We start from the raw sequence: 12506 nt of genomic DNA on the forward strand, positions 1-12506 counted from the left end.
ACATGGCAAAACCACCTCAACACATTCATATCCACTCTAGCTGCTAACTCATTTCTTACACCCGTTCTCACTCTCACCACTTCATTCTTAACCCTATCTACTCGAGATACACCAGCCATACTCCTTAGACACTTCATCTCAAACACATTCAATTTCTGTCTCTCCGTCACTTTCATTCCCCATAACTCCGATCCATACATCACAGTTGGTACAATCACTTTCTCATATAGAACTCTCTTTACATTCATGCCCATACTGGAAAGAGAACAAATGCCCGGTACTGAAAAAAGCTGTCAAAACAAACTATGGTACTTAACATTGGTAAAGGTGAAGTAGCAGCGTCAGTCATGATGAATTAACGCCAAACACGGGAAAAAACACCGAGAGCACAAACAACACAACTACGCGAGCAAGTTTAAAACAGAAGGATGTCCTAGAGGGCGTTCGTGTTAGGTGTCGGTGGCGTGGTCCAAGTGTGGTTTCTAGGGCCTCTGTTACGGCCCTTCCCTTTGATGAAGGAATTATCTAAATGGAAGACAGCCTGTGAATAGTGGTTTTCACATGCCCCTGATGTATACACGACACCCACAAGGTGCTCGCGCGAGGGTAGTAACCTCTGCATTCCATGCTTTTATCTATCTCTGGTATATTTGGAAGATTTATATCAGAAAAGTGTAAAGAAGGACCTTTTCACCGGGCGTCACAGGTCTCTCCCCAGAAATAGATTTTTCCTTCATCAAAATCCCTTTTTTTACTTCTCCCTTAACTGCCCCCAACACTTTGCAACCTTCATTCACTCTCTGACGTACATCTGCTTCCACTCCATCATTTGCTGTAACAACAGACCCCAGGTACTTAAACTGATCCACCTCCTCAAGTAACTCTCCATTCAACATGACATTCAACCTTGCACCACCTTCCCTTCTCGTACATCTCATAACCTTATTCTTACCCACATTAACTCTCAACTTCCTTCTCTCATACACTCTTCCAAATTCTGTCACTAATCGGCCAAGTTTCTCTTCTGTGTCTGCAACCAGTACAGTACCATCCGCAAACAACAACTGATTTACCTCCCATTCATGGTCATTCTCGTCTACCAGTTTTAATCCTCGTCCAAGCACTCGAGCATTCACCTCTCTCACCACTCCATCAACATACAAGTTAAACAACCACGGCGACATCACACATCCCTGTCTCAGCCCCACTCTCACCGGAAACCAATCACTCACTTCATTTCCTATCCTAACACATACTTTACTACCTTTGTAGAAACTTTTCACTGCTTGCAATAACCTTCCACCAACTCCATATAACCTCATCACATTCCACATTGCATCCCTATCAACTCTATCATACACTTTCTCCAGATCCATAAACGCACCATACACCTCCTTACCTTTTGCTAGATATTTCTCGCATATCTGCCTTACTGTAAAAATCTGATTCATACAACCCCTACCTCTTCTAAAACCACCCTGTACTTCCAAGATTGCATTCTCTGTTTTATCCTTGATCCTATTAATCATTACTCTACCATACACTTTTCCAACTACGCTTAACAAACTAATACCTCTTGAATTACAACACTCATGCACATCTCCCTTACCCTTACATAGTGGTACAATACATGCACAAACCCAATCTACTGGTACCATTGACAACACAAAACACATATTAAACAATCTCACCAACCATTCAAGTACAGTCACACCACCTTCCTTCAACATCTCAGCTCTCACACCATCCATACCAGACGCTTTTCCTACTCTCGTGTCATCTAGTGCTCTCCTCACTTCATCTATTGTAATCTCTCTCTCATTCTCATCTCTCACCACTGGCACCTCAACACCTGCAACAGCAATTATATCTGCCTCCCTATTATCCTCAACATTCAGTAAACATGTTATTTTCATTAGTAAAATAAATTTTTGAATATACTTACCCGGTGGATCATGTAGCTGCAGCTCTGCTGCCCGACAGAAAAAACCTACGGGCGGAGATACGCCAGCGATCGCTATACAGGTGGGGGTGTACATCAACAGCGCCATCTGTCGAGTAGGTACTCAAGTACTTCTTGTCAACACAGAACCAATTTTCTCCTCGGTCCACTGGGTCTCTATTGGGGAGGAAGGGTGGGTCCTTTAATTCATGATCGACCGGGTAAGTATATTCAAAAATTTATTTTACTAATGAAAATAACATTTTTCAATATTAATCTTACCCGTTGATCATGTAGCTGATTCACACCCAGGGGGGTGGGTGGAGACCAGCATACATGTTAACATTAGAAGCTAAGTATTCCGTATTTCATTTTAGCAGTTATTCAAAATAACAAACATAAAATTAATAAGTACCTGGTAAGGAAGTCGACTTGAACAATTACTCTGCCTTTTTAAGTACGTCTTCCTTACTGAGCCTCGCGATCCTCTTAGGATGCTGAGCGACTCCTAGGTGCTGAAGTATGAAGGGCTGCAACCCATACTAAAGGACCTCATCACAACCTCTAATCTAGGCGCTTCTCAAGAAAAGAATTTGACCACCCGCCAAATCAACCAGGATGCGAAAGGCTTCTTAGCCTTCCGTACAACCCCAAAAACAACAAAAAAAACATTTCAAGAGAAAGATTAAACAAAGGTTATGGGATTATGGGAATGTAGTGGTTGAGCCCTCACCTACTAATGCACTCGCTGCTACGAATGGTCCCAGGGTGTAGCAGTTCTCGTAAAGAGACTGGGCATCTTTAAGGTAAAATGATGCGAACACTGACTTGCTTCTCCAATAGGTTGCATCCATTACACTCTGCAGAGATCTGTTTTGTTTGAAGGCCACTGAAGTTGCGACAGCTCTAACTTCATGTGTCCTTACCTTCAGAAAAGCATGGTCTTCCTCATTCAGAAGAGAATGAGCTTCTCTAATCAAAAGTCTGATGTAATAAGACACTGCGTTCTTCGACATCGGTAAAGAAGGTTTCTTAATAGAGCACCATAAAGCTTCTGGTTGTCCTCGTAAATGCTTCGTACGTCTTAAATAGTACTTAAGAGCTCTTACTGGGCATAGGACTCTCTCTTGTTCGTTTCCAACCAAACTGGACAGACTTGGAATCTCGAACGATTTGGGCCAAGGACGAGAAGGGAGTTCGTTTTTGGCTAAAAAACCAAGCTGTAAGGAACATGTAGCCGTTTCAGATGTAAATCCTATGTTCCTGCTGAAGGCGTGTATCTCACTGACTCTTTTAGCTGTTGCTAAGCATACGAGGAAAAGAGTCTTCAAAGTGAGATCTTTAAAAGAGGCTGATTGAAGCGGTTCGAACCTTGCTGACATCAGGAACCTTAAAACCACGTCTAAGTTCCAACCTGGTGTGGCCAACCGACGCTCCTTCGAGGTCTCAAAAGACTTAAGGAGGTCCTGTAGATCTTTGTTGTTGGAAAGATCTAAGCCTCTGTGGCGGAAGACTGCTGCCAACATGCTTCTGTAACCTTTGATCGTAGGAGCTGAAAGGGATCTTACCTTCCTTAGGTGTAAAAGGAAGTCAGCTATCTGAGTTACAGAGGTACTGGTTGAGGATACTGAATTCGCCTTGCACCAGCTTCGGAAGACTTCCCATTTTGACTGGTAGACCTTGAGAGTGGATGTCCTCCTTTCTCTGGCAATCGCTCTGGCTGCCTCCTTCGAAAAGCCTCTAGCTCTTGAGAGTCTTTCGATAGTCTGAAGGCAGTCAGACGAAGAGCGTGGAGGCTTGGGTGTACCTTCTTTACATGCGGCTGACGCAGAAGGTCCACTCTTAGAGGAAGAGTCCTGGGAATGTCTACTAGCCATTGCAGTACCTCGGTGAACCATTCTCTCGCAGGCCAGAGGGGAGCAACCAACGTCAACCTTGTCCCTTCGTGAGAGGCGAACTTCTGCAGTACCTTGTTGACAATCTTGAACGGGGGGAACGCATAAAGGTCTAGATGGGACCAATCCAGAAGAAAGGCATCTATGTGAACTGCTGCTGGGTCCGGAATCGGTGAGCAATAATTTGGGAGCCTCTTGGTCATCGAGGTAGCAAACAGATCTATGGTGGGCTGACCCCACAAGGCCCATAGTCTGTTGCAAACATTCTTGTGAAGGGTCCATTCTGTTGGGATGATCTGACCCTTCCGGCTGAGGCGGTCTGCCATGACATTCATGTCGCCTTGAATGAACCTCGTTACTAGAGATATGTTTCGATCTCTTGACCAGGTGAGGAGGTCCCTTGCGATCTCGAACAACGTCATCGAATGAGTCCCTCCTTGCTTGGAGATGTACGCCAAGGCTGTGGTGTTGTCGGAGTTCACCTCCACCACCTTGCCTAGAAGGAGGGACTTGAAGCTTCTCAAGGCCAGATGAACTGCCAGTAGCTCCTTGCAGTTGATGTGCAGTGCTCTTTGATCCGAATTCCACGTGCCCGAGCATTCCCGACCGTCCAGTGTCGCACCCCAGCCCGTGTCCGATGCGTCCGAGAAGAGAAGGTGGTCGGGGGTCTGAACAGCCAGTGGCAGACCTTCCCTGAGAAGAATGTTGTTCTTCCACCAAGTCAGTGCAGACTTCATCTTCTCGGAGATAGGAACTGAGACCGCTTCTAGCGTCATGTCCTTTCTCCAGTGAGCAGCTAGGTGATACTGAAGGGGTCGGAGGTGGAGTCTCCCTAACGCGATGAACTGGTCCAGAGATGAAAGCGTCCCTATCAGACTCATCCACTGTCTGACTGAACATCGGTTCTTCTTCAGCATGCTCTGGATGCATTTTTGGGCTTGACTGATTCTGGGGGCCGACGGAAAAGCCCGAAAAGCTTGACTCTGAATCTCCATACCTAGATATACTATAGTTTGGGATGGGACGAGTTGGGACTTTTCCATATTGACCAGGAGACCCAATTCCTTGGTCAGATCCATAGTCCATTTGAGATTCTCCAGACAGCGACGACTTGACGCAGCTCTTAAATGCCAGTCGTCCAAATAGAGGGAGGCTCTGATGTCTGCTAAATGCAGGAATTTGGCAATATTCCTCATCAGTTTGGTAAACACTAGAGGTGCCGTGCTTAGGCCAAAGCACAGGGCTTGGAACTGGTATACCACCTTCCCAAAAACGAACCTTAGAAAAGGTTGGGAATCTGGGTGGATGGGGACGTGAATGTACGCGTCCTTTAGGTCTAACGAGACCATCCAGTCTTCCTTCCTGACCGATGCTAGAACCGACTTCGTCGTCTCCATGGTGAACGTCTGCTTGGTGACAAAGACATTTAGAGCACTGACGTCTAGCACCGGTCTCCACCCTCCTGTCTTCTTCGCCACTAAGAAGAGACGGTTGTAGAAGCCCGGGGATTGATGGTCCCGGACTGACTACCGCTCCCTTTTGTAGCAAGAGAGACACCTCTTGCTGTAAAGCTAGCCTCTTGTCCTCCTCTCTGTACCTGGGAGAGAGGTCGATGGGAGTTGTTGCTAGAGGGGGCTTGCCCAAGAATGGAATCCTGTACCCCTCTCTGAGTAACTTCACAGACTGTGCGTCTGCACCCCTGTTCTCCCAGGCCTGCCAGTAGTTCTTGAGCCTGGCTCCCACTGCTGTCTGAAGAAGGTGGCAGTCAGACTCTGCCTCTTGAGGACTTGGAACCCTTCTTCTTGTTGCCACGTTGACTATCGGCACGAGTACCTCCTCTGCTGGAGGTTCTGCCACGAAAGGGCGGAATGAACCTAGACGCTGGTGTGTCCATCCTAGGTCTAGGCACGGAAGGTAAAGCTGTGACTTTACGTGCGGATGACGCCACCAGGTCCGGAGCAAACATCAGTTCTGACTTCTGACATGGGGTGACTCCCGCCGACAAGAAGGAGCAAAGGTGATCCCGCTTCTTGAGAACTCCAGACACGAAAGAAGCCGCAAGCTCGCCAGACCCATCCCGTATGGCTTTGTCCATGCAGGACATGATGAGCATGGCAGAATCCTTATCCGAAGGGGAGGTCTTCCTGCTCAACCGCTCCCAAACACCAGTCCAGGAAGTTAAAGATCTCGAACGCACGGAAAACTCCCTTCAAAAGATGGTCCATGTCCGAAGAAGTCCAGCAAATCTTGGAGCGTCTCATAGCCAGTCTGCGGGGAGAGTCTACCAGACTTGAGAAGTCGCCCTGGGCAGAGGCAGGAACTCCCAAGCCGAGAAACCTCTCCCGTGGCATACCAGACGCTAGATCTGGAAGCAAGCTTGGCCGGGGGAAACATGAAGGATGTCTTCCCAAGTTGCTTCTTGGCCTGCAACCACTCTCCCAGTACCCTTAAAGCTCTCTTGGACGAGCGAGCGAGTACGAGCTTCGTAAAGGCAGGAGCTGCTGACTGCATGCCTAAAGCGAACTCAGAGGGAGGTGAGCGTGGAGCTGCAGACACAAACTGGTCCGGATACAACTCCTTAAATAGGGCAAGGACTTTCCTAAAGTCTAAGGAGGGAGGCGTAGTCTTGGGTTCATCTATGTCGGAGTGTTGGTCGTCCAAATGCGCAGCTTCGTCGTCATCAGAGATTCCTTCATCCGAATGCTGAGGAGGAAGCGGCAAAGGAGGAGATAAAAGCTGAACGGCTGAATCCGGCAGCACGGGTGCATGCGTAGCTGCACTGGATCCAACGTCATGCCGCTGTTGGTCAGTCTGAGAGCTGGCAACAACCAAAGCGGAGTGGTGGTGCGTGGTGGGGGACCACCGTGGGTTGCGGAGACTGACGCACCGCGTCAAAACATGGCAGCTTGACTCCACCTTCCTGCTGATGCGGTAGCTCACGCACGTCAACGGAGGGTGCCGCACGTCGGCTAACGTCAACATGCGTCTGGCAGGGTCGACTGCGCATAGGTGGTGGAGCTCTCACAGCCGGAGTGTGGGAGCAGGCAGCCGCAGTGTCAGCTGGGCGCACAACCGTGGCAGGTTGTAGGCTAACGGGTGCAGCGTCAACCTTCTCAGCACGATACTCCTGCATGAAGGAAGCTACCTGAGTCTGCATAGACTGCAGCAAAGACCACTTAGGGTCTACAGCGGCTGGTGCGGCAACAGACGGAGTGATTGCCTGCTGCGGAACCACTCTACCTCTCTTGGGAGGTGTGCAGTCTTCGGAGGACTGCGGCGAGTCCGAACTGACCCAGTGGCTACACCTGGGCCGTTGGACTCGCTCGGAAGGGACCTTGCGCTTGAGAGGTCGTGAGACCTTGGTCCAGCGTTTCTGTCGAGAAACCTCTTCCGCAGACGAGGAATGAATGGGCTCACTCGTCTGTTTGTGGGTGGGACGATCTCGGCAAGATACGTCCGAAACCACGGAGGGAACGTCTGTCCGCTGATCAAGGCCTGTCGAACCCTTTGGTCGTACGACATTGCTTCTCCCCTGGGGCTTGGGAGCTTGCAAGAGGTCCTGGACTGGGAGGACGACAGGCACGAACAGACGCACCCTCATGCGTAACACTGACACTTTTCACTGCACTGACACTCACTTCACTTCCCACTGCACTTTTACCTTTCAACTCCCTGACGTCAGCCATGAGTTGATTGCGGTCATTCGCTAATGACTCAACTCTCTCACCAAGAGCCTGAATGGCTCGCATCATATCCGCCATCGAAGGTTGATGAGAGCTAGTAGGAGGGTCGGGTGTAACCACTACAGGGGAAGGATTAGGTTGTGGGGCATGGGGAGAGGAAAAAAACAATAGAGCGAGACGAACTCCTCCTGATCCTATCCTTCTCTAGCCTACGTGCATACTTAAGGAATTCTTGAAAATCGAATTCCGAAAGCCCAGCGCATTCCTCACATCGATCTTCCAATTGACAGGCTTTACCCCTACAATTGGAACAAACGGTGTGCGGATCGATAGAGGCCTTCGGAAGACGCCTAGAACAGTCCCTAGCGCTACACTTCCTGTACTTGGGGACTTGAGTAGGGTCAGACATCTTGAATTAGTCAAAGGGGGGAAATCCAAAATCTATCCAAGTCGTCAACAAATAATCCAAAATCTAATCAATGAAAGTGAGAAAGTATTGAGGATAACTTCTGCACAGCGAAAGCTAATAACTAGAGAGAATACTTCACCAAATAACGTGAAAATCAACTCCAGAAAACAACAGCGTATCAAGTAGGTCTTGCCGGTGGCACGACAGAGAGAAAATTGGTTCTGTGTTGACAAGAAGTACTTGAGTACCTACTCGACAGATGGCGCTGTTGATGTACACCCCCACCTGTATAGCGATCGCTGGCGTATTCCGCCCGTAGGTTTTTTCTGTCAGGCAGCAGAGCTGCAGCTACATGATCAACGGGTAAGATTAATATTGAAAATTTCAAAATATTCCGCCCATCTTTTCCTTGCCTCCTCTCCTTTTAACAACCTTCCATTTCCATCTTTCACCGTCTCTTCAATTCTTGAGCCAGCCTTCCTTACTCTGTTCACTTCTTCCCTGTGATATACCAAGGGAATTTGCATAGTGATCCTCCAGAAACACTTCCTGTGGACACTTCAAGTAGTAATTGCTGAGAAAACCCAGGGAAGACATCTTAATGTGAGTAATAAGCAAGCAATCTGAAGTAGGTCTGGCCAGTAGTTAGTAACTGAAGAAAATGGGAGAAGACGAAAAGAATGGCGTGTCTTTTACCACTTATTGATAGAATACTCACTCTTTTAGTAAGTGCGTGTTTATTGAAGGAAAAAATGGATTTTTTTTTAAATTTTTAAATTTTATGGGTAAAGGTTGATTAAACTAAGCTTTTGCAGAAAAAGCAATAGGGGTATCGGGGGAGTTTCATAGAAATAAATAGATACTAATTTCTATATTAAAACAATAAGATTAGATTTGTTCAAATCAGGTATTTCAGTAGATTTTTTTAGATCCTAATATAAAAAACACTTCCAGTAGTCATTTATATTTTTTAGATTTTAGATATAATGTTACAGAATTTAGAGTTCCTGCTTTGAACTTTAGAAAAACTTTCACTTAATCTTACACAGTATAATTTATTTTTGCTGGCCTTCGCATCAGAAAACAAATCAGTGAAAAAAACTACAAGGATTTACTTTAAGGTAGTCTTGAGTAATCATAAGTGGTTTTCATCTCATTCCTCTGATTTCAATACTAAAAGGAATTTGAGGCTAGACATTTACAGCAAATTTTTAATTTTCTTCCTATGAGACCAATTTTATTTGGACTATTCTACGGGTATTACAGGTGGTCATTTATTCAGGGGATAGTTTTCCTTAACCGGTATGAGTCGTTCAATATTATTTATATGATTCCTCAGATATTAAGGTAAAGTACCTAAATAGTTTTGTGATATACACGACTTCTGTTCGAGAATGGAATGTCATTCAATTTTACTATTTCGTCCCAAGCTCAAAATGAACTGTATCCAAATTGACTGAAATATCTGAAAACGAAGCTTCATAATACATGAAAAAGAAATAAAGCTTTATCTAACATAAAATAGCTAAAATCTTATGTTTGGAAAGGGTTTTAGCAATACCTCCAGGGTATAAAAAAATCTGTATTAACTAAACATTATCTTAAGGAGTCCTGGCTTATGTATAATGTGTTTGTGGCTTTAGGATCTACAGTGGCTGGTGGGTAATGGTCTGATGGAACCGAGAAATTAAGTACTGTAGTTTGGTAGAACTACTTTTGGGTTGTGGTTTAAGTAACCTTTTTGAATGTTTTTAATTTTTTGTAAAAAGTTTTGTAAAGTTTTTATTATAAAAATTAGTAATTAGGTGTTATAATACATTTTAAAATCAAACATCTAGACTAAAGTTAAGTCTAGGATATTATGTAATTGACTATAGAAACTAATTACCCAATCTCTTTCCTTCACTGGCTACCCACCAGCTGTAAAGTGTGGGAGTAAGCAATATGAACATCAGTGGTGGTTCATAGAAATAAATAGAATATTAACAATGAAATTTTTTATTTCTATAGTCACCTACATGATATAAACATGGCCACATTCTTCCCCAACTGATTAGTGGCATCAGCAGGATAGGGAAGGATTTCGACTTTGAGACCGAAGAATATATACACGTACATCAAGTTGCTGTTGATACCCACTGTTCTCATTGCTTCACCAGAAGCACTAGTGTATCGAAAGGATAGAAAGTGAAAAATTAATTGATTTTAAGGAGAAATGTCAACTTTCTAACCTTCCAGAGAGAAAAGCAATATGAATATCAGGTGAATAGAGAAATGAAAATAATTATCAATTTTTTATTTTACAAACACCAAATGTTAGAGTTCTCTTTCTTTTCTGGACACAAAACATGATCAATAGTGATGCTTAGCAGCATTCACTTCACAATAGAAACTTGCTCTGCATCTCTTGTATATTATCTCCCCAATATGGTTTATACAGCATCGTCAAAATCCCACTTAGTAGCTCTATAAAACATCTGGAGTTCTCATAATCATCAAGGGACTAAGCACTGTTGGAAAAAACCTTTGGCTTTAGGAATACAGTAAAGGCCTATAAAATAGTTCTCATAAGCAGGTCATTGGCATTACCTACATCTGGGAACTCATTTGGAACCTTCCATTTAAATTAATTTCTAATATTTGGTCCAATCTGCTTTTTAGAGGCTCTATTGTACTAATATATTCAAGAGGAAAAAAATTATCAAAAACTACCATGATACTGCTGACATAGAAGATTAAGATAGTGTAATACAAACAGACTGTGGTATATATTCTTAATTTTCATTAACAATAACAAACAAAAAATAAAAAATAATCATTCATTCATAGACTGAATAAAAAAAGTAATTGGTAAAGCAAACCAATAAATCAGTGTTAAAGCAAAGTGGTGTTGCAATTACCGATAAACTTATCATTTATAAGCCAAAGAGCATTTTCATTATGATAGCACACCAACATCACCCTCTGATAATCAAATTAAATAAATTATGCTTGCTCAAAAATCATGATAAATATTAAACAGACTTGCATTTTTGGAGGAAAATCTTAACTACAAACCTTTCCGCTTTGCTCTTCTTTGGGGTTGAGGTTTTCTGCTATGTCTATAGTCTTTGCGGTGCTGGGGATTTTTGCGATAACATGTCACCCCATACTCACACTGGGGTCTGTCATCATCAGAGGCTTCAGGATCTGAAGAGCTTTCATAGTAATCAGAATCTCCAACATGAGCAAAGCCAGCTATATGTTTTGGGTTTTTCCTGTAATGGTAAAAGAAAAATATATGTTATGGATATTCTACTAAATTCCCATTTTATAACTAGCCCTACAAAAAGAGGAAATTATCAGTAAGCACATAAAAATTACAGTTCAGTAGACCTAGAATATATGAATACGTGCCTGATTCTGAATAAAATTATAATTAAACTTCTAATGCTTAGTAAACTATAAATCCTATTCCAATTGTGGAGAGACAGCAGAGTTTCAGATGTACTTTGCCATACACACCTTGAGCCTCAGAGAGAAAAAAAGTCCTTATAATCCTCTAGACTGGGCCACTTGACTGTCAAATTCCTCATTGTCAAGGAGACCAGAAAAACACTGTAGTAAGGATGGTTTTTAGGAACCATCCAAACTGTCTTACGGGTGATGACTTATACACAGGCAGAAAATGGGTCTCCCATTCCAAGATACTGTATATTGCTGTGCTTGCAAGGAGATAACTCACTAATAATCTCCCTAATTTTAATCTCACCATGAAAGATACACTGTTGTGCCACTGATAATGAACTATATCTCTATAAGTGTAGGTTTAAAATCCTCAATAGGATGAGGCATCTCTTTAGAAGCAGTTTGACTGTTGCTTGTTTTACTAACTTATCTGGCTCTTCATCCATCATCCAGGCAATAGTCTAACCCACAAGGATGTTTGCAAATAAGGACTCAATATCCATGGAAGCAGTAACTTCATCACCCAAGGATTTGAGGATGATTTCAAATAATTCTGTAAAGGAAAGTATGCTGTGCTGATATAGTATGTACGTCAACAAAGGATTTAGCTTCTTAGTGATTTGATACGTTGGAGCAGGGCACTGGCTGTCAAAGTCACCTGTAATAATTAGAAGATAGATCATCCACATAAAAACAAAATAACTACCCTTTCCGTCTTATTATTAGCCAGTGCCCTGCGGCAGCATATAAAATTACCAAGAATCTTAAATGCCCTGTTGATGCTGTCCATACCAAATCAGCATAGCATACCTTCCTCTGCCAAATTCCTCGAAACCAACTGAGGATCCTTGCATAATGAAGTTACTCCTTCCATGGATGTTGAGTCCTTGTTTACGAATGTCCCCGTGGACAAAACTATCGCCTTGATAATCGATCATGTTTACAGGGATCTGTCTACAGCAAACCTCAATGTCCCTGAGGCTACCATATGATCACTCCAGGAAATTTGCACAAAGAGGGCCCCATTCTCTACCCATAGAGGGTAAACTTTCCTCAAGAAGGGCAGTGTAGCTATGGATTCCTCTTTAGGAGTCCTGTTCACCATCTTCTACATGGGAGTTGTAGAAGAA

The 12506-nt window shown here is 43.8% G+C and overlaps 1 protein-coding gene across 3 annotated transcripts in view; it reads right to left on the reverse strand.

Annotated features, from left to right (window-relative positions):
- LOC137646045 (aprataxin and PNK-like factor) overlaps window positions 1-12506 on the reverse strand; it is a 159540-nt gene that overhangs the window by 12438 nt on the left and 134596 nt on the right. For all 3 annotated transcript variants that reach the window (XM_068379192.1, XM_068379191.1, XM_068379189.1), the window contains one exon: window positions 10987-11186. In XM_068379192.1, the coding sequence (XP_068235293.1) occupies window positions 10987-11186 (200 nt within the window). The remainder of the gene's footprint in view (window positions 1-10986; window positions 11187-12506) is intronic.

The sequence above is a fragment of the Palaemon carinicauda genome, chromosome 8, assembly GCF_036898095.1.
Source record: "Palaemon carinicauda isolate YSFRI2023 chromosome 8, ASM3689809v2, whole genome shotgun sequence".
NCBI lineage: Eukaryota > Metazoa > Arthropoda > Malacostraca > Decapoda > Palaemonidae > Palaemon > Palaemon carinicauda.